We start from the raw sequence: 19,391 nt of genomic DNA on the forward strand, positions 1-19,391 counted from the left end.
ATTTCTGTAAATCCCTAAATACTCTAAAATGAGAAGTCAAATTTGGAAAGTGGGTACATTTTTCTGAGAAGATATTGTATAAATAATCCAAAAATAATGCAGAAGGCCTCCCTACAAATCCTTTACCTTGTAATTCATGACCACTACCCCTTTTTCTGTCTTCCATGTCCCTTCTTCATCTATCTTAAATCCAAATCCAATTTAGGAAATTGCTCTTTCTAAGGAATATCCTATTTCCAAAGACTATCCTCTCCATGTCAAGGAGAAGCAAGGTAAGAGGGTCATATCTGGCCTAGCAATTTTTTTTTGCAACTGCACTTAGCCAATGAAAGTGCTCAATAAACACTTGGTGACAGAAGGAATGAACTATCTATTAATACCAGTGGCGTCATTAAGCTGTTAAGCAAGATTATTATAGGCCTCAAGTTTGGATTTGACTTGGTGTCATTGTGTTCACAACTTGACTCTTTAATAAGGTACAGATGAAGGAAGGAACTCATTCTAATTCTGAATTTAAATATTACAATAGGTATCAATTAGCACAGACATCAAAGGAGTGGAGAAAATTTCATCACAACGAGGATAAGGATGTTATTATTATAACCAAAGAAAGATGATTAGATGCAAGCCTATTATAGCAGCTTCTAATAAAATAAAGGCTCGTAAAGTGAGTTAAATTACCTCCTTCATATTAAACAAATGCTTTTATAGAGGTATCTTGCAGGAACTGAATATGAGGGCAAGTCATGGTACATTAGCACTCCAGTTACTGCATTCCATGACAAAGAAAATAGACAAATGTAATCATGATCACACCAATATTTATGGAGCTGCCTTACTCTCCAATACCTTTCCCACATGGTTTCATTCTGTTATTAGATTGAAAGGTATATCAAGTTAGGTTTGGGATGTTTGAGTCTCAAATGTATAACCCACTGGAAACTACATTTATTTTACTGACTAGGTAATACATGTGGTCCCTGGCAATTTCCAGAACCAAGACCGCATCTATATAAAAGGGAATTTGAATTCTTATCTCATTTCATTCTCTTCCCATAAATATGGGGATCAATCACTGCAACAACATTTTCATATCATTCAAAGTGACTGCCTTTAGTACTAGACAGTGAATAATAAGTTCTAAAACAGTTTTGGTAGGCCATATAGGAACAGCCTTTCTTCCATGGGAGTTACCTGAAATCCTATACCAGTCTTTAACTGGTCAAAATTATTAAGCCTTAGAAAAAGTACATAGCCTTTTAAAAGAAAGAACAAAATGGCTTACAAATGAGGTGCCATCTCTTTTAACAGCCAAGGACCAGCAGTTCAAAATAATTTGGGATGGGAAGTGAAGCTTACCTTATCCAATTGAAGAGTGCAGGGGAACTCGAAGTTGTCAGAATGCAATTATCCCTGCTGGGATTTGGTCAGGCCAGCATCTGACACTTCCAAGCAATGCTGTGGGCCTTTTTAATGAACATGAAGCCTCCAGATTGGATTTCACCTCAATTCAAGGTATAAAACCTGCACTCTGAGAGTACAAAGTGCAGAGATGTTAATTAGTTCACTACTATAAGGTTCGGAATTGCCTTCCTAGAGATCAATAGATTTAACTTTCATTTCACAGAAGGAAACTGAGGCCTGAAAAACATCACACAAAAAAAGGGAACAAGTTAGTAACTGTGCTTTTTTGTGCTCCCTTTTGTGTTCCTGAGTCTGCAGCTTCCTCAATTCAACCTAATTCGCCAACTATTTATTAGGTCCTATTCTGTGCCAGACCCTTTGCTGGAGTCCTGGGAATTTACAGAGATGAAGGATGCCAGTTTCTGCTTTCTAAAAACTGCTACTTTGACGGGAGGCACTGATAGGGAAACACAAGTAATTCTATCAGGAGGCAGAGTGTATGTGTTAACTAGCTTTCCATCACTATGACAAATACCTGAAATGGTCAACTTATAAAGAGAAAATGTTTCTTTTGGTTCACAGACTTAGGGGTTCCAATCCATGATTGGTTGGTCCCATTACTTTGGGCCTTTGGTGGCTCATCAGGGTGGAAGTGTGTAGCAGAGCAAAACTACTCACCTCAGGGCCTGGGAGTGAAAGAGAGAGGAACACATGGGGTCTCACAATCTTTCTCAAAGGTACATCCTCAATGACCAAAGACCTCCCGCTAGCACCTCTTCACAGTTCTACCACATCCTGATAGTGCCAAGTTGGGGACTATGTCTTTAACACATGGGCCTTGGGGAGGTTCCAGATCTAAACTATGGCAGTGCTGGGGGCTGGAGTAAAGAACAAATACAAGGTCATGGGAATATGTCAGAGGGAAGGAGTGGAGGAACCTGGGAGAGAACCCTGGCTGAGGTCTGCCTTCCTGGGGTTTCCAGCTTTCCACTGGGTTTGCCCTCCTGGTCTGGGTCCTTGTTCTGCCATTTCTTGGACCTAAATGTCCATTCCAAACCTTTCCAACTTATTCTTTCTTTTGACCTTTGCAAAATGTTTTTCTTGGAGATAAGGGAGAGTCCAGGTTTTATGAGGCCTGAAGTATACCCACACAATTTGGTGGATCCTCTTTATGAAAAGAATAAAATGTTACAAATACGACCTTATATCCAAAAGCAAATATTTATTTAGAATAAGGAATCACAACAAACTGTGACATCTTGAAGGTGAGGTCCCTTTCTTTCTTTAGTCTCTGTTACTTTGCAAGAAATGCTTACATAAAAATTCTTAACTGATTCCTATCTGGTTTTTCACCCCCAACAATCTGCAGTTCCTTCAAACTCATTTCTCCAGGGGTCTGTGCAATTGATGTGCTTCATTTCTTTCATAGCAAATCTACCTTTGCTTGTGAAGATGACTGGTTCAAAGTCATATAGTGCATACACTGGTCAAGTAGGATTGTCTGAATGGAATGAGTACAGAATTTAAACTAGCTGTGTGACTCTGTGCAAGTCAGTTCTCAATTTCATTTTCTCTCTCTTAGATGGGATTAATAATATTAATCTCACCAGGCTGGCATGTATCCAAGTTGCCTACTATTGAAATAGTACTCAAGTTACCAGTCACAAAGACTACTTGGTGTTCCCCTATAATATTCTTCCTTGGCAATAGAATTTGCAACATTTAGCTACGCACATGCAGGTCCTAAATCAAGCCCTGATTTTTCTTACTTTTCCTTCCTTTCCCCTTCCTTCCTTCCTTCCTTCCTTCCTTCCTTCCTTCCTTCCTTCCTTCCTTCCTTCCTTCCTTCCTTCCTTCTTCTCCAAGGGCCTCATACATACTAGGCAAGTGCTATAACCACTGAGCTATATTTCCAGCCCAGTTATTTTCTCTCTTGAGCCTCTTCATTAAATCCTATGCTCTTTTCACTGTGCTATACTGCTTCCAGTTTGTAATATCTCTGCATGCATTAATCTTGAGTCCTTAAACTGAAATGCCACCACTCAAAGGAGCCAATGGTGAGATCTTGGATGGAGTTAATAATATTAATCTCACAGAGTTGCTTGTTTGGAAGGGGCATTTCATTCAATTCCACTGGTAGACATAGGGAAGATGAAATGGTCTCATCATTATAATCAGCAGCAGCAGTGGCACTACCTTTGTAGTAATAGTGGCAACCCTTTCTTGGACACTCACTATTTGCCTTGCAATATAGTATTTAATTTACACACTAAATCCTCACAAAACGCCACGTAGCAGTGTGATGATTTCTTTCATACCAATGAAGAAACAGAAATTCAAGTGGCTTATCTGAAGCAGAATAAGTGACTTCCTAATGGCAGAACTTACCAGAATCCAAATTTCAATCCCAAAACCAGTCCCTTAATAATTACACCTTGCTTCCTCACAGGGCACAAAACAAGACCTGGTTAAAAAAAAATGCACCTTCATATGCATCCTGTAAATCAACTAATATATACTTATTGCATCATTGAAACAAGGTACTCCAAAACTTAGTGGCTTACCTTCACAGCCATATATCTGGTGCTTTTGCGAGTTCAGAATTCACACAGGTCTTGGCTAGGCAATTCTTTCACTCAGGGTGGCATTGACTGGTGGCTGGTCTGGTCTCGAAGGTAAAGATTGTTTTACTCAAACACATAGGCTTTCAGCAGGGCAAAACAGAAGGCCAGGCTCTGGTGGTTCTTATCCTTCTCTGTGTACTCTTATAGCCTCTTCACAAGGTATCTCCAAGAGGGTAGTTGGACTTCTTACAACTACTTTGGGATGCTTAGCATCCCAAAAGCAAGAGTTCCATGAGAAAGAGAGAGAACACTAAGAGTTTCTTAGGGCCTGGGACCTGGAAACTGGCACAATGATACTTTTGTTATATTCTGTTGATTGAAGTAATCAACACATTTGAAAAAGAAGCATGTAAATCCCACCTCATAATGGAAGAACTGTCGAAGAATTTGCAGTTAAATCATCCCAACACTAAACCAATTGAAAGAAATTTCACAGAAATAGGAAAGCAGATAATTTGGCCATTTGAAATCCATACCAGTTTGCTAGAGCTGCCAAAATAAAGACCACACTCTGGGTGTCTTCAACATCAAAAATTTATTTTCTCACAATCTGAAGAATAGAAATCAAGATATAGATGTTTGCAGCTGTGGTTTTCTTGAAGACTCCTCTCCAGGGTTTGCAGATGGCTAGCTTCTTGCTATGCTTCATGTGACCTTTCCTTCACAGGTGCACATTCCTGGAGTTTCTCTCTTCTTATAAGAAGCCAGTCATATTGTATCAACACTAACATCATCACACTAACATCATCACTTTAAATCAATCAACTCTTTAAAACCTCAGTTCTAAATATGGTTATATTCTGAGGTTTTTGCAGATTGGGACATCAACATATGAAATTTGGGGGACATATTTCACCCCACAATAAATGTCGAATTTAATGGCATTATAAAGATGGAGAAACTGAGGGCCAGAGATAGAAAATAGTTTGCCAAGGTCATACACACCAGTATGTAATAGTCCGAAGTGAGAACTCATCTCAGTGCAGCCCCTTTCAAACTTATCAGACAATGATTCCAAGACACATACCCTGTCCTAACAGAGACAGGAAACAGACACCAGCCCAGTGTTAGGACCAGAGATTTCCGCTTTTGTTTTGAAATTTCGGGCTTTCAATAATTGTCTTTACTAGAGGTTATTAGGTTCATGGACCTCTCAGCAAACCCAGATCTCTCTGCTTGCTTGTTCCTTTTCCCATTTCTTGGCTGACATTTCTAGCGTTCGGGTCACTATTTAGATTCTGAATCACAGTAATATTGGAGAATATGATGTCCTTGTTTCTGCCTTAACATAGATCTGTCAAGACTTTGGGAACATCTCCACAGTAATTTGCAAACTCAGACCCATTTTGGGACTATGAGTCATCACATTAGTGCCCCCTAATTTGCAGTGTATACCCCATCTTTGATTTGCAGCTCTTGGATTTCAAGAATAACCCACATCTTGGAAAGGAATTGGTTTGTGCTCTGGCTAGGCTTCTTCTGGGATGCATCTGCTATCTTCTAGGATGCAGGTGGGGGAAGGAGAGACCCCAACAGTGGTTTAAGCCTCCCAGAATGTGGTGCAGTTGGTATTCAATGCTCTTCCTCCAGTCTCTCCTTGCATTCCAATCTATCAATCTGTTTCTATGTTGCGTGAGATTAGAAGGCAAATCTTCCCAGAAATAAAAGAAGCAGTTTAATTTCAACTCATCTAATACAATTATATTAAGCTTCTATTATATACCAATCATGATGTTGGGGTAAAGGGGAGGAAGCAGTATAGTTAAGTTAGACAGGCTTGCTGCAATACTCTAAGGCAAAATAAACTACAATGAAAGCAAAAATGTATTAAGTGAGGGAAAAGGAAAGAAAGGATTAGAGCTCAAAAGCCAAAACTAAGGAATATGAAAATACTGAGCTTTGATTCTTACTCTAGAATAAGCGGTATGATCCTGGCAAATTTAGTTAAACTTGTCATGACTTAGTTACAAAAGTTATATGACTAAGAGGTTTAAACAGAAAAATATAGGTAATGTCCTAAACATAGTGCCTATATGGCACAGAGTTAGTGCCCAATACATGGTGGCTATCATTTTAGCTGTCTCCAAAGATTTCTGTAAAAATTGAATGATCTATATGCTTAATCTCTCCCACCCCTCACCTACCCTGTAAATCTGATTTTTCTATACTTTCCACTCAGTAAGTGATTTTATTCAGACAAGCAGTGGTCATTCCAGAACCCTTTCCTCCTCCTCATTCTCCATAAAGTAATAGACCAACAAGATCTTTGATTTACCTTCAGACTTACCTGACATTCATCCATTTTTCTAAATCTAAGCTTCTGCCATCTCATATCTGTCATTCTTACCTAGATGCCAAACCTAGACTCTTCTAATCTCTGCTGTCACAGGACAGCAACTCAAGTTTGCAGATGATTTTACAACCCTGGCTAAATCTTGACTTCAACATCATAAGATAATAATCCTCCTCCTGCCCAAGCCAGAACTCTCAAGGTAAGCTGATTCAGAATTACTAGCTTGTATAATAAATGTGTATTTTTATTTAAGCTACTAAGTTTGGGAGTAATTCCTTACACAGCAGTAACTAACTAAAACACCACCTCAGGAGCTTCACCTAGGCTGTTTTTGTCCTCCTAAAAAACTTTTTCCTCCTTATTTCCTCAGGCCAACACGTATTCAGAAGCAGAGAAAGGCAGAATTGTACAAAAGTGGCGATGCACGGTCTCATGTTGTCTTGATGGAGGGAGAGGCAGTTAGAGGCAATAGCATGCACTTGAGCATCATGTATTTCTAGGACATTGGAGAGAGATGCCTCTTTCTCCCACTGCTTCCTTTACCAACCATTAACAGCAGCCTGACACCATCTACTGCAGTGGATTTAGGGCAACCTCCCCCACAGGTTGTCCCATCAAAAAGATGATTTGAAAACGAATTTTAATGGAGGACTAGAGTCCTGAGCTACCTCATGGTATGATTGCTATTTTCCAGAGAGCTCATTGGAGAATTTTCAGTTTCTGAAAAAGCCTGTACATTCTACTACCATAGAGATGAAAATGTATGATTATCAATTCTAAAAGCTCTATGTTCCCCTCCTGGACAATGATGGGGTTAGCTAGGGTAGCCTGCAAGTTCTCCTGTCTCTGAACTGCACACATCAAATGAAGATGTTGGTACCTCATATGCAAAGTCATGAATAATAATTTCCTATGAACTAAAAAAAGAGAATGTTTTCCAGGACTGATGTGGAAGGAAAAAAAGTAACTTAGAGGAATAACCCTGCATATTGTAACTATTTACATTTCTTTGCTGAATTGATAAAAGGATGCCTGCCATTTGGGGTTGAAGAAGTGGCAAAAACGTGATGTGCTACAGAGACAGAGCCTTTGAGCCTGGGGAATGTCGGTAAAGTTCACCATATGCTCTGAGTTCAGGGTTTCTACAAAATTAATAAATGCCCATTTGAAAATATTCTCAATGAATGAAGAGATACTTCCCAAATTTCTCTCTCTCACTCATTTTCTGATTTCAACCCAGTGTTTACCCCTCCTTTTTGGAACTGTGGAGTTTTGCCAATAGGAACACTGTTAACTGAGGCCTTTAGAAAAGCTACAGTCTTTCTTCTGGCCTCCATTCCTTGCCAGAATCCTTCTACTCGTTTCCATAAGGCAATCTTGTCTCATCCTATTACTTCCACTACTTTTAGAATGATATCACCTCAGTGAGGTACCATCTTTTCTCTCCTTACAAAAGAAAACAGACCTAGTTTCTTTAACCTTTCAGCAGAAGCAAATTCCCCAAATCCCTCTGTCATTCTGGTTGCCTTCTGCTATGCCTTCTCTAGTTCCAAAATATCCTATTTATAGAAAGAAACCCAGAATGAGCTCAGGACTCATAATATGACCTAACCAATCTTCTTTACATGACTAGAATAATTTCCCTGACTTTCACTTCCATTTTGCAATGTGCTCAATATATCCCTAGCTGATTTTTCTCTTATTCTAATACATATGAAATGACAAATAGTCAAACTATTGCCAATGTTACTAATAATCAGAGGTTGGTGGGTTCACTGTGTTCAGGAACTTTCTAGAATTAATAGGTTTAGGAGCAAGGTAGAGTTTCTGGTTTGTGTAACATGAGGGTTAAAAGAACTAGTCTTTTCCTTGAATTGCTTTTTTGGTATGTGACATTTGCTTCTGTAACTGAAGAAATTAGCTAGTTGTCAATGAAACCATAATGCAAATAAAACTATAGCCTGGATCAGCATGATTTAGAACTTTGCTGTGTGAAGTGTAGTGCAATCCCATCACCTGGGAATTTGTTGAAAATGCCATCTCTTCGTTCCCACCCCAGACGCAATCTGCTTATTAACAAGCTGCCAAAGAGATTCATGCGCACATTAAATTAAGAGAACCATAGTTTAGCGCCTGTGAAAGTTCCCCTCCAGATGTTGTAGGAAGAGTAGATCTTCAGCATACCTTGCTAGGCCATGTATGATAGCATACACAATGTAGACTGTCTGTTACTCTCACTCGTTTTCACTTGCCTTTTTCCATGTTCCACAGTTTGGTGACTCCTCAGAGATTTGTATTCTCATTTTATCCAAACCCGAAAGTGAGCTTACATTTAGTAAAGTACATTTTGCAAGTCCTGACCTGATATATTCTTGGCCTGTCTCAATCACTTATCATCTTTTCATACTAACAATGTCACTTCTCCTCAACTTGCCACCCATACTGCCTCTTTTTAATCTTTTATCTGTAAGTCTCTTTAGAGTCATGCCGTTCTCCCCTCAATATTCCATGTGATCTTGCTTTAGCCTCATTATGGAGTTATCTGGTTTTCTGAAACTGAGTTAATTCATATCCAGATCTTCTATTTCATGCTTACCTCTCAGACTCAAGAATGCAGATAGGTTATTGTAAACTAAATCCCAAGTTCCCCCAGCAAGTTTATCTTGCTTGCTTTTTTTTTTTTTTTTATTACTTTGATTGTTTCCTTTCTAACTAAACTAGGTTTGATACATGGAAGATTCCTTGAGTTCTTTTTAAACATGAGCTCGACACTAGGTTCTTGGCATTCATTGCCTATGCTTGTTTTCAGAAAGCTTTCCAAATTGTGCATCGTGATTCTTTGCCTCTTCTCCTATTGCCTGTGGAGAACCATTAGAGATCAGGAAGTGACTAAGAGAGCCAATCTTTCTTCCTACCTGGTCGGAATCACTTCTTATATCATAAACAGAAATCTTTTGTTACCTGTTTTTTAAGGCTCCAAGACAGCAATTATGCCACTATTTGAAGCATCTCTTCAAATACTGTTCTTTGTGGATTAGGGCAAGTCATCCTGAGGTAATAACTAGGGGCAGGGAAGGTGTGGGGGGGCACTATTAACAGTTGGCAACAATTAACCAAGTACTGTACTCTGAGATTCTGGGATGCTTTAGGGAATTATTAGTATATGGATCACTATCCTTTATCAAATCTGTAGCACAGAATAGATACTGAGGAAGCAGGAAAGGATGTAGTAGTAGGAAAGAAGGAAGAAAATAATGTATCAAACCCACAGTGAAATGGAGAACTTGGCAATTAACTATAACCAAATAGATTTGATAAGAGTAGTGGGGAGGGGAGAACAGGTATACTATTTCATTCACATATGCTTGCTATGTAGGAAAAAAATCCCCAAACCATCCTTTAAAAAATAAATATGCTAAATTTCCCTTTAAAAAATCAAGAGAGTAGATTTTGTCTCAAAGAGATATTCCAAGCATCCTTAATTCTCTAAGAAAAAGTTCTCTCATTTCTGATTTTGTAGATTTCTGTTTCATTACCCCTCTCCCACTAATTCTGAGATGTGCTACACATCTTATTTATGCATGTCCTTTGCCTCCCACTCTCAATAAGATCTTTCTCATTAATTTTTTTTAACCTATCTTTATAAAAATACAGGCAGAGAACAACTTTTTAACTGTAGCATTGGTAGGAAACCATTCGTGAACATCAAATAAAGCAAAAATCCTTTTAGGTTGTGTTACTACATCTTGCTTTAAGTTTGGCTACATTATTAGGTAGTGATCTTCAAGACACAAGACTTGTTTACCATTCAGTTTGAAATGTTCTTACCACTGCTAAAAATGAATAGGGTCAGATGAACCTAGAGAGGTGTGATATTCATATCACAGCTGATGAGGGTTGTGTGAGGAAAAAATGATATGACCTCAGGAATAAATGCTCCCAAGATTAAAATTGCAGCAGGTACGCTGCTTGTCATCTATCGTAACAAAAGAAATGACTGCAACCTTTGCTGATGTTTGGCACTAGATTTCTGCAGATGTGGAAAAAAAAAAGGAAATATGTGAATAGAGAGAGATAAAAGTCTGGAGAACTGATAATGTACCAAGAGAATTCTCTTTCACATCACTATGAAATTAAGAGGGGAAAACAAATATATATGTGGCACTTACCATCTTTTCACCCTTCTCCACAACTCACTATAGCAAATCTCATTATAGAGCAACTCCCATTACCCATCTTGGTTCATAAGTTATATGTTTCAATAATGGCTTTAAGAAATCAGGGCAATGTTCAAAAGTATTCCTTGGAAAATATACTCAGTACAATCGTGTTGTCTAGATAATTCAAATATAATCAACCATTCATGTCCTGAATCCTCAGATGCCTGAGCCAATAATTAAGGGTATCCCCGTATAAGATTAAAAAATGGCACTAATTTTCAGAATAAGGAGCCATCAGAGAATAGTCCCTATATAGTCTACAAGTGGTTGACAAAGTCAGACAAATGTATCACATGGATGACAATAGGGAATGAGTATGTTCATAATGATCATTTCTGTTGTTTCAAGATATCAGATCTGTACTCAAATCACTGAATTTGTCAATAAGCAAAAGAACTTAATAACAGCATTATTAATTGCATTCTCAGGAAACAAATTTAGCCCACAAAGCCTGAACCCCAAGATCTCAGAAGATGGTTTATGCCAGCTGTCCTAGTCTTAGGGCAGCATCTGCTGGCTAATTCATGGATGGACAAAAAGTAGCCATTTGTGGACAATATGAAGAGTCCTTTCAGTTGGAGGGAACTGTTGCCTTGGTGACTCTGAGGGTGTCGGGCATTCTTTTATCATGATCCACCTCAGGTCTCAAGGAACCAGGCATGTATGGAACTGACCCTACTGAGGTCCAGGAAGCATTTGTATGTGCACGTTGGCTGGAGCCTAGCATAAGCTGGGTTAACTGGAAACATCTCTATTAAGGTATGTATGAACTCAACACTGGATTTACTGTGAATATTAATAATACAATACCAATAAAATCTCCAAGGAACAGAGCCCATGTATAGAATTAGGAAGTAAAGCTTTTTTTTTTTTTTTTTTTTTTTCAGAAGGAAGGCATTTCTAGGATGGGAGGGAGGGGGAGGGGAGCAGGACCTTGTAGCAGTTACTGTATATTAATGTTCTGTTGCATATAAGTCGTCCTACAGTGAAACTCTGGTTTTATTACCCCAGGAAGTACGAATGAAAATAAAATACAGTACTTCTGATTGGAATAAAGAAACTAAAAATTGGCAAGGGCTGGGTGGTCTGAAACTTAAGGGCTATCCACCATCTTCTGCAGTATCTCTCAGCCTTATCCCTGCAGTCAATAGCGCCACGGCCAGGGCCTGTGACGCCGTTGGTGGACTCCCCTTGGTGGGAACTCTGGATGGAGAGTAAAATCGTGGTGTCGATGCCAAAACGGCTAAACCTGAAAAGCGTCTGGGGACTTCCCAGGGCAATCGTGCTCCTCAGAGCTACCGGCATCTCCATAACAACTGGTTTACATTCGTCCTCAGTTCCTCGGCTCGGCCTTGCAGGCGATGGCTGGGGGGGGGGGGGGGGTAGGCAAAGGATAGCTTCAGTGGAAAGATACCTTGGGCTAGCGCCTCCCTACGCTGGGGGATGTTGCCAGCGCTCGAGTTATTGCTTATTTCCTGAGATTTCCGGAGTTCTCCCAGGTCTCCAGCAGAGAGTGGCGCCCTTCCCCCACCCTGACTGCCTTCCTCTTGATTTTACACTCGGGGTGTGTGTGTGGGGGGATTTGTTTTATTGTGTGGTTTTTCTTCTTTTTCTTCTCGAAGTTCATCCTTTCCCTTCCAACTTACTTTCCGCCAACACGTGACCTCTCCACTTAGCAGCCAGTGGTAGGGAAGCGCGGGTGCTAACCGCGGGGTTTCCTGGGAGAGCCCCCTCCCGATGTTCGCAAACGCAGCCGCAGCTCCTGGCGCTCCCAGCCAGCGCTCACCCGGGTACCCTGGCAGCTGGGGAGCCCCGGGATGATGCGGAAGCGACTTCGGGCAAGAAGCCTTGAGCGAAAGGAGAGCGAGGAACCTGGAGCCTGCCGCGGTTCCTCTCCTCCCCGCCTTTGCCCGCGGCTCAGTTCTCCGTGGCTTGCCTTACCGACCTAGCTGCGCACAGGGGCTGTTAATTCACATTTGAGAAGCCATAACCCATTAGAGCAAACGCAATCATAACTTCATTCAACTCAGCCGCTCGAGAGCTCGATTTACACAGGTTCCTGTGGGCAACTAGTGGCTCGCCCCGGTGCCTCTCGCCTAGTCATCAGTCCCTAAGAGGAAAAGGGAAAGTTGCGGGGCTGATGCGCGCTTCGACGCATGCTGTTGTTCCCAAGGACAAGTCACTTACTCCCCCCTTCCGCCCATCCCCCATTCCCCATTTGATCATCACTCACGACCTCATCAGCTGGAGACCCTTAGTCATGGTGGGGGAGGGGGAGGGGCAGGAACTTTTCTAAGAAGTTTCCTTTTTACCGAGGGAGTCACAAGGAGTTGGTCACGTAAACAACACGGATAGTCGTCGTCGTTCCCACCCAACTTCGCCCCCTCCCCGCTGCGCTTTTCTGGTATTCTTATTAAAGCGGTAGCCCGCTGGCGCTGATAAGCAACAAGTTCCCCAGCGGTCTTCCCGCCCTAGCCTGAAAAGGCGAAGGTTTTCTTACCTGACGACAGGGAAATCTCCCGAGCCGAGCTCAGCTTTGCCAGAGCCCCAGGTGTGACCTGAGCAGAGGGCAAGAGTGGGGTGTGCAGGCTGGGTTATTTTTATGGGGGTACCCTGAAACTCCTCACTTTCTCTGGGAACTTTGTGTGCCAGGACCCAGTGACTGGCGGTGAGGAGGCAGCCTCAGGAAGCACCCGCTATATAGCAGGGCAGTTGGGCAGTCATTGGTAACCTAGCTCATTCATTAGAATCACGTAAGAACTCTAAGGGAAACGTATCTCTCGGAGTGAGGGCGTTTGCGTAAATCTATAGGTTTTTCAACATCGATGCCAGTTGCTTTGTCTTCTGTAGTCGCCAAGGTGGTTGAGAGTTTAAGCTTGCGGATATTGCAAAGGGTTATTAGATTCATAAGTCACACCAAGTGGTGGGCGATCCACTGAGCAAAGCCGAACTTCTCACATGATGACTTCAAACAAGACACATTACCTTCCAGCATCTGTTGGGGAGACGAGATTTTAAGACACTTGAGTCTCCAGGACAGCAAAGGCACAATGGTGAGTAGCAATAAACCCTGCATTATAATTGAAAATCTTGACATGTTGCTTAACAACGGGCATATCACGGCTCTTCCTAGCATTTCACACGCCAAAGAACAGCAGCTTACTCAGGCCAGGGGAATCGGGTTTTTACACAGTGCAACTTTAATTGGAATCATTTGAGGTTTAACACAGCAATGTGGAACTGCGTGGAACAAACTTGGAACTGGAGGGGGTGTGTGTGTGTTATGTTGGTTGTTCAAGGCTGATGCTTGTCTCCCAGCCGTCTTGTATTCCATTCTTTGCCTTTATGTGTATGGTGTATGAGCATATTCTATGATTTATATGTGGGCATGTAATTGACATCGCCAGGGGGTTAATTTCCATCTAAAAACAATAATGCTGTTAGGGATTGGGGCTAGGGGGTGGAGTGGGGTAAGAGTGGGATAGAGACTGAGAGTTTAGGTGAGGATGGGGGTGGGGTTGGGGGGAGAGAAATCAGTCAGGAATGCTTATCTCCGGTAATGAAATGGGTAATCTCATAGAAGAAAAGGGTCTCATCAACATGTGATCAACTATTAACAGGATGGCTTTGGCAAAGCCATCCGCACGTGACAAAACGTAAGGAAGTGGAAGAAAAACCGTCTAGAGCAATATCAAGTGTTACTTAATTAGAGATTTTTTTAGCCTTTTCCTCCTGCTGCGCCGGGTGTGTGATCCCGGCGAACGGAGTCTATTCAGCACCTTGGACAGAGCCAACGGATTTGTCCGAGGTGGTGGTACTCCAGGTAGCCTCCTTTCCCCCGCTGTCAAGCCAACCCTGTGTCGCCCTTAAAAAGCGTCTTTTCTGAGGTTCGACTCACACAGAGATTGGGGCTGGAGAGAGAGTCAGATTTTGGAGCGGAGCGTTTGGAAAGCGAGCCCCAGTTTGGTCCCCTCATTGAGCTCGCTGAAGTTGGCTTCCTAGCGGTGTAGGCTGGAATAGACTCTTGGCAAGCTCCGGGTTGGTATACTGGGTTAACTTTGGGAAATGCAAGTGTTTATCTCCAGGATCTAGCCACCGGGGTGGTGTAAGCCGCAGAGGAGGTAAGCACCGGGGCGGGGACCCCTGCATCCCCAATTCTTGAGCTATTTTGATACTCGATCTTCAGGAAAGGACGCGTGCTGGAGGGGAGGAAGTAGAGGGAGGGCAGGAGAGGAGGTTGTTTCTTGGTATTTGCCCAGTTTAAATTGCCCTAGGTGAGAGCCCTGGGGCAAAGCGTGGGGAGGTGGGGAGCTCAGTCTTCCTGCGGATATAATGAGTTTAGTTAACTTGGACCTGCAAATGTCTGATTCGAATGTAAGATTTCTTTCTTTTTCTCCCCTTCCCCTCCCTCTTTCCCGTTCTTTTTGCTGGTGTGTGTGTGTGTGTGTGTGTGTGTGTGTGTGTGTATGTGTGTGCGCGCGCGTACAGTAAATTCATTACTAATTATGAAGCTTTTGCACAATATTCGATTTCCAAAAATTTGACTTTGTATCATTTAGAATCTGGCGGTGGAGGTAGTGTGCCATGGGGAAAGGGGAGGTGGAGGTTGAGGAGAGGGAAGGAGGTAACGCTAAATCTCCAACACGAAATGAATCAAGGTAATTTCAGCTCTTCTAGTGAGGATTCATTCTCCCTGTTTCCCTCCCTCCCCTCTTTCCCCCTCCCTCTCTCCTTCCCGCCCCCCTTCTTCCACCCCGCCCCCTCCTCCTGCCTCCATCCCTCCCTCATTCTATCTCTTCCTCTCCGTCGCCCTGTTCCTCGCTGGATATTTCTTTCTGGGTGTTTTTCCCCCCTTCTTCTTTCTGTCCTCCCTCCCCGCGAGTTTCGGGCGCTGGCTTGGAAGGCTCCGGCTTTCTCAAGGGAAGGGGAGCCGCCGAGACCGCGCTCCGCTCCCCCGCCGGGCCGGATGCCTCATTGAGCCCAGGTCCGAGTCAGTCAGGGTAACTCAGGGAAAAGGGGGGCCTCCGCTTGGGAGTAGAAGGTCTTTTCTGGACCAAAGAGCCAGGGAAAGGGCCGGGGGTGGGGGCCTGGGCGGCTGGAGGCGGTGGAGAAGAACACTCGTAGCTCCGTGTGCGGCGGCTGGACAGAGCCACCAATCAGCTAGGCGCGCAGACCGCCCAGCCAGGGCGAGGTTGCGTCCGGAGGCGCGGGTGGAGGGCGGCCGGCTAGCCTCGGATCTGCTCTAGCCACCTTGGTGGGCTGCGAGGCTGGTAGTGGGTGGAGATGGGGGACTTGGAGATGGAGCGGACTCGGAGCTGCCCAGCCTTCCCTTCCACTTCCTCCGCCCCGCCGGCGCCCCCCGAGGGACCCTGAGCGGCTGGAGCGTGCGACTGCGTTGTCGTCCCGCCTCTCCTCTGGGAGCCCAGGGACTTGTGCGCCCCTGGGCGGGGGCCACCAACCTCTCCACACTTCTACAACCCTCACCCCCACCCACTTCTTGGGCCCTTTGTTCCGGCCACTGAGCCTTGCCCAGTGGCAGTTTTCGCCTTAGGGCTTGGTGGTTCTGGACTCCTCCCCGGATCAGCTCTTCTTAATTAAGAGGCTAGGGATTGGGTGGCAGTGAGGGGAGTTAGGGAAAAACCCATTTCCGAAACTCAAGACTCAAAAGATTATTTTAGCGAAGGAAATAAAGAATACCAACTCTGCGCAGGTGGAAATGACGGATTCATAGGCAACGCGAGGATATTGTGGAAATTTAGAAGGAAAAAATAAAAAAAACAGGCACTTGGATCAGATGACGGTGATAGGCTGCTCGGAACACAAAGGGAGCGTAGGGCAGGGTTTACGGAGAAGCCTGCAGCGAATGGGGCACAGATTGTTCCGAGATCCAGTCGTTTTCTCAGTGAGATCTACGTGAAGGGAGCGGAGGGGAGGGGCTGGAAGGGGAGCGTGGCGGGAGGGGCTGGGTTTGGGGGCGGGGGGATTTCTGATCAGTCTGATGCAATTCCAAGCGTGCTGCAAAGGAACTCCAAGGCGCCCGCATCACCATTGCCACCCACCCTTCCCAGATGGTGCTGTTTTAAATACGGATCTGCAGGGCTGAACGCAGAACTGGGAGATTTATTGCAAAATCCCGGGAAGGGGGGGGGGGGAAACAGGGAATGGAGGGGCAGAATTTAAAGGTGCAACGCCTGCTTTTCCCCAGGCAAGAGGCAAAGAGGCAACGGGTCGGATTTTTTTTTTCTTTCTTTCTTTCTTTTTTTTTTTTTCTTTTCTCTGTCTGCTTGTCTCTGGATTCTAATTCACCAAGGAAGAGGTGTAAATATTGTGACATTTTGAGGCGGCTTGATGGATGGGAAAAAAATCATCTGTCACTCTAAATTGCAGAGTTCCCTCTCCCCGCACCATGCCTTGCTAGCGAATACTCGCTGCTGCCTAATACAGTTGCTAAGGCTTCAAATGAATGCATCGTTAAGGGAATATTATCCTTTTAGTCGACTTGCCAATTTATCTGACAGTTGAACTGAGAAAATTGTAGACTTCGTATCTGCGGGAGACAAGGAGGGAAATTCTTGTAACCTCGAGATTTTTAACAACTTAAATAAACCTCAAAAGTGTCACGTCATCCTCTTACACACACTCTCATCCTCGATTTGTAAGATGAAATGGCTTCACCTAAAAGTGTTGTGGAAATGAATGTCACTTTAAGAATGGTGCACCTGATGTTCACTGTTGATGTATATTTACATAGAGCTCTTCATCATGAAGGCAAGAAATTTCAATTTCCCTGTTTGGAATCAGGCAGATGAGAGATGATGGGGGAGGGTGGGGATTCTAACCTTAAAAATTTAGCAGTAACCTAGCCTACTTCTGTACTCCCTGGTCTTGCATATTAATATTTCTGTATGAGAGATTTTAGCTTGGTTTAGCCACCCCAAAAGGGAATATTGATTCAGATGAGAAAAAAAAATGCGTCCTGCCGGTAGCTTTTTCAGTGTCATTGATAGTAAAGACCTTACAACACAGCAATTTTATAGAAGAGAATATCTGAAAGGGCTTTGCAAACTGGAAAGCAGGCATTCTATAAATGGAAGATATAATTATGACATTTTCTTTGCAAATTGCACTTTTATTTGATTGAACCAGAGTACTAGTTAATTAAAAACATCATCTAATTTGTATGGTCAGGGCAATAAATGCGGACTTTAAAAGCAAGTGATTAGTTGGCTTACAAAATGCTATTTGTCAGTTGTTTATCAGTATAAATTGGAAAGAAGGCTTTGAGAAGATCTTAAATAAGCATACATAAGCTTTATTTTTCATTTGCCAGGCTCTTTCCTTATCAAATCTCGGATCTAAATTCTTAATAAGAAAAGAAGCTGGTGAATTCAGTTTCTTTCCTTTTCCTGGCCTGTCCTCTAGGGGAAGCTTTAGTAAGAAACAGCATACTAGAAGCAAGCAGTGTGAGAAGGCAAGGAACTGGATGACCACAAAATAGATGACCAGCCACAAAAACTAACATATAAAAATAAGGGGAAAATCAATCAATATGAGAATCTGCCTTACAAAGGGCTTTTGTTTTTTAATTCTGTGATCTTGGGACCAAGCTCCAACTTGCTCAGATAACATTGACTTGATCATATTGCTTACAATCTGTCTACTAAAATTATGTGTAACTGAATTTGTTTTTAAATAAATATACTTCTACCAAAGGCCAGTAAAGATAATTTTTGCTTTTAATTAGAACAAACGAGGCTACTGTTTAAGTGATTCTAATGAATATGAATTGATATCATTTGATTTAAAAACTCAGCTTAAGACTAAATTTGTTCTGAACAGCAGTGACTTGCCAAAAAAATATCTATTTTTACAGCTTTCTTTTCACTCTATGGATAATTTAATGAGTTGCTTATTTTAATTTTACAACTGCTACCTAGAAGTATCTCAAATTATCTTTCTTTTGCTGGTGTCTTTGCTGATCTGCTCCTGCTGTGTGTGTGTGTGTGTGTGTGTGTGTGTGTGTGTGTGTGTGTGTATTTTCTAGGGGAAATTTAACAAGCAATGAATCCATTAAATTTACATGCCATAACACATATAAAGAGCAGTGTGTAGTACTTAATAATAAAAAGTAACCATTTGCATTTAGTGAAAGCTTACCATTATTGAGTGCTATGGAAGTGAGGAGATGACTTAAGAGAAAAAAGAATAAATAATTAAACAATTAAAAGAAAAATTTCTCCCTCTTTTGGTTTCTGAGTAATCATAGTTTCAGGAAAGAAAAATGAAATCTTTCATCTTTTACTTTGGAATGCAGTGCTGTTGCTTTAACAAGGGTCTCTTGCTACAGAGACACGTGTTTCATAAAAAATAGTAACATTCAAACACCATGGTGTGGAGTTTAAAATATTGCATTCTTTATCCTTGTCTCGACTCTCATTTGTAATTGTTGAGGTGTTCATTCTGCATATTAAAAGTTTTAGGTAGATTTTTTTTTCTCTCTTTCTAACTGAGAGTCCTATAAGGATTTTTTTTCTGCTATACTGTAGACTTTCTTGTATTTCCTAGTAACAATATTTCATTCATATTCATATAGTACTATGAAAACTCTTTACATGTTTTTTCATTGAATTTCCTTGTCAATTGTACAGAGTAAGAATCATTCATTACATTTTACAGATGAAACTATAGTGCAGAATTGATCAAGATCCCACTAGTGTTGAGGGAGAGTGTTTCTTTAAATTCAAGGACTGTGCGTATTCATCTTTAGACCATGCTGCCTCAAACCCAACTCAGTCATCTAAGGGAATTGTAGGCATTATTTCCTTCTGTTTTGATTTATTTAATTAAAAA

General features: G+C 42.2%; 1 protein-coding gene across 3 annotated transcripts in view; it reads left to right on the plus strand.

Moving 5' to 3' along the window:
* Window positions 1-13,006: 13,006 nt before the first annotated feature.
* The window catches only part of Bdnf (brain derived neurotrophic factor), a 55,453-nt gene continuing 49,068 nt past the window's right edge, over window positions 13,007-19,391 (plus strand). The window contains exon 1 of one of the 3 annotated variants that reach the window (XM_005328049.4): window positions 13,007-13,594. In XM_005328049.4, coding sequence (XP_005328106.1) covers window positions 13,592-13,594 — 3 coding nt within the window. In that variant the 5' untranslated portion in view covers window positions 13,007-13,591. Of the gene's footprint in view, window positions 13,595-14,292; window positions 14,663-19,391 lie in introns of those variants that run through there. The other 2 variants (XM_040284583.2, XM_005328050.3) reach the window with 2 other exon arrangements.

The sequence above is a fragment of the Ictidomys tridecemlineatus genome, chromosome 4 (genome assembly GCF_052094955.1).
Source record: "Ictidomys tridecemlineatus isolate mIctTri1 chromosome 4, mIctTri1.hap1, whole genome shotgun sequence".
NCBI classification, from domain to species: Eukaryota; Metazoa; Chordata; class Mammalia; order Rodentia; family Sciuridae; genus Ictidomys; species Ictidomys tridecemlineatus.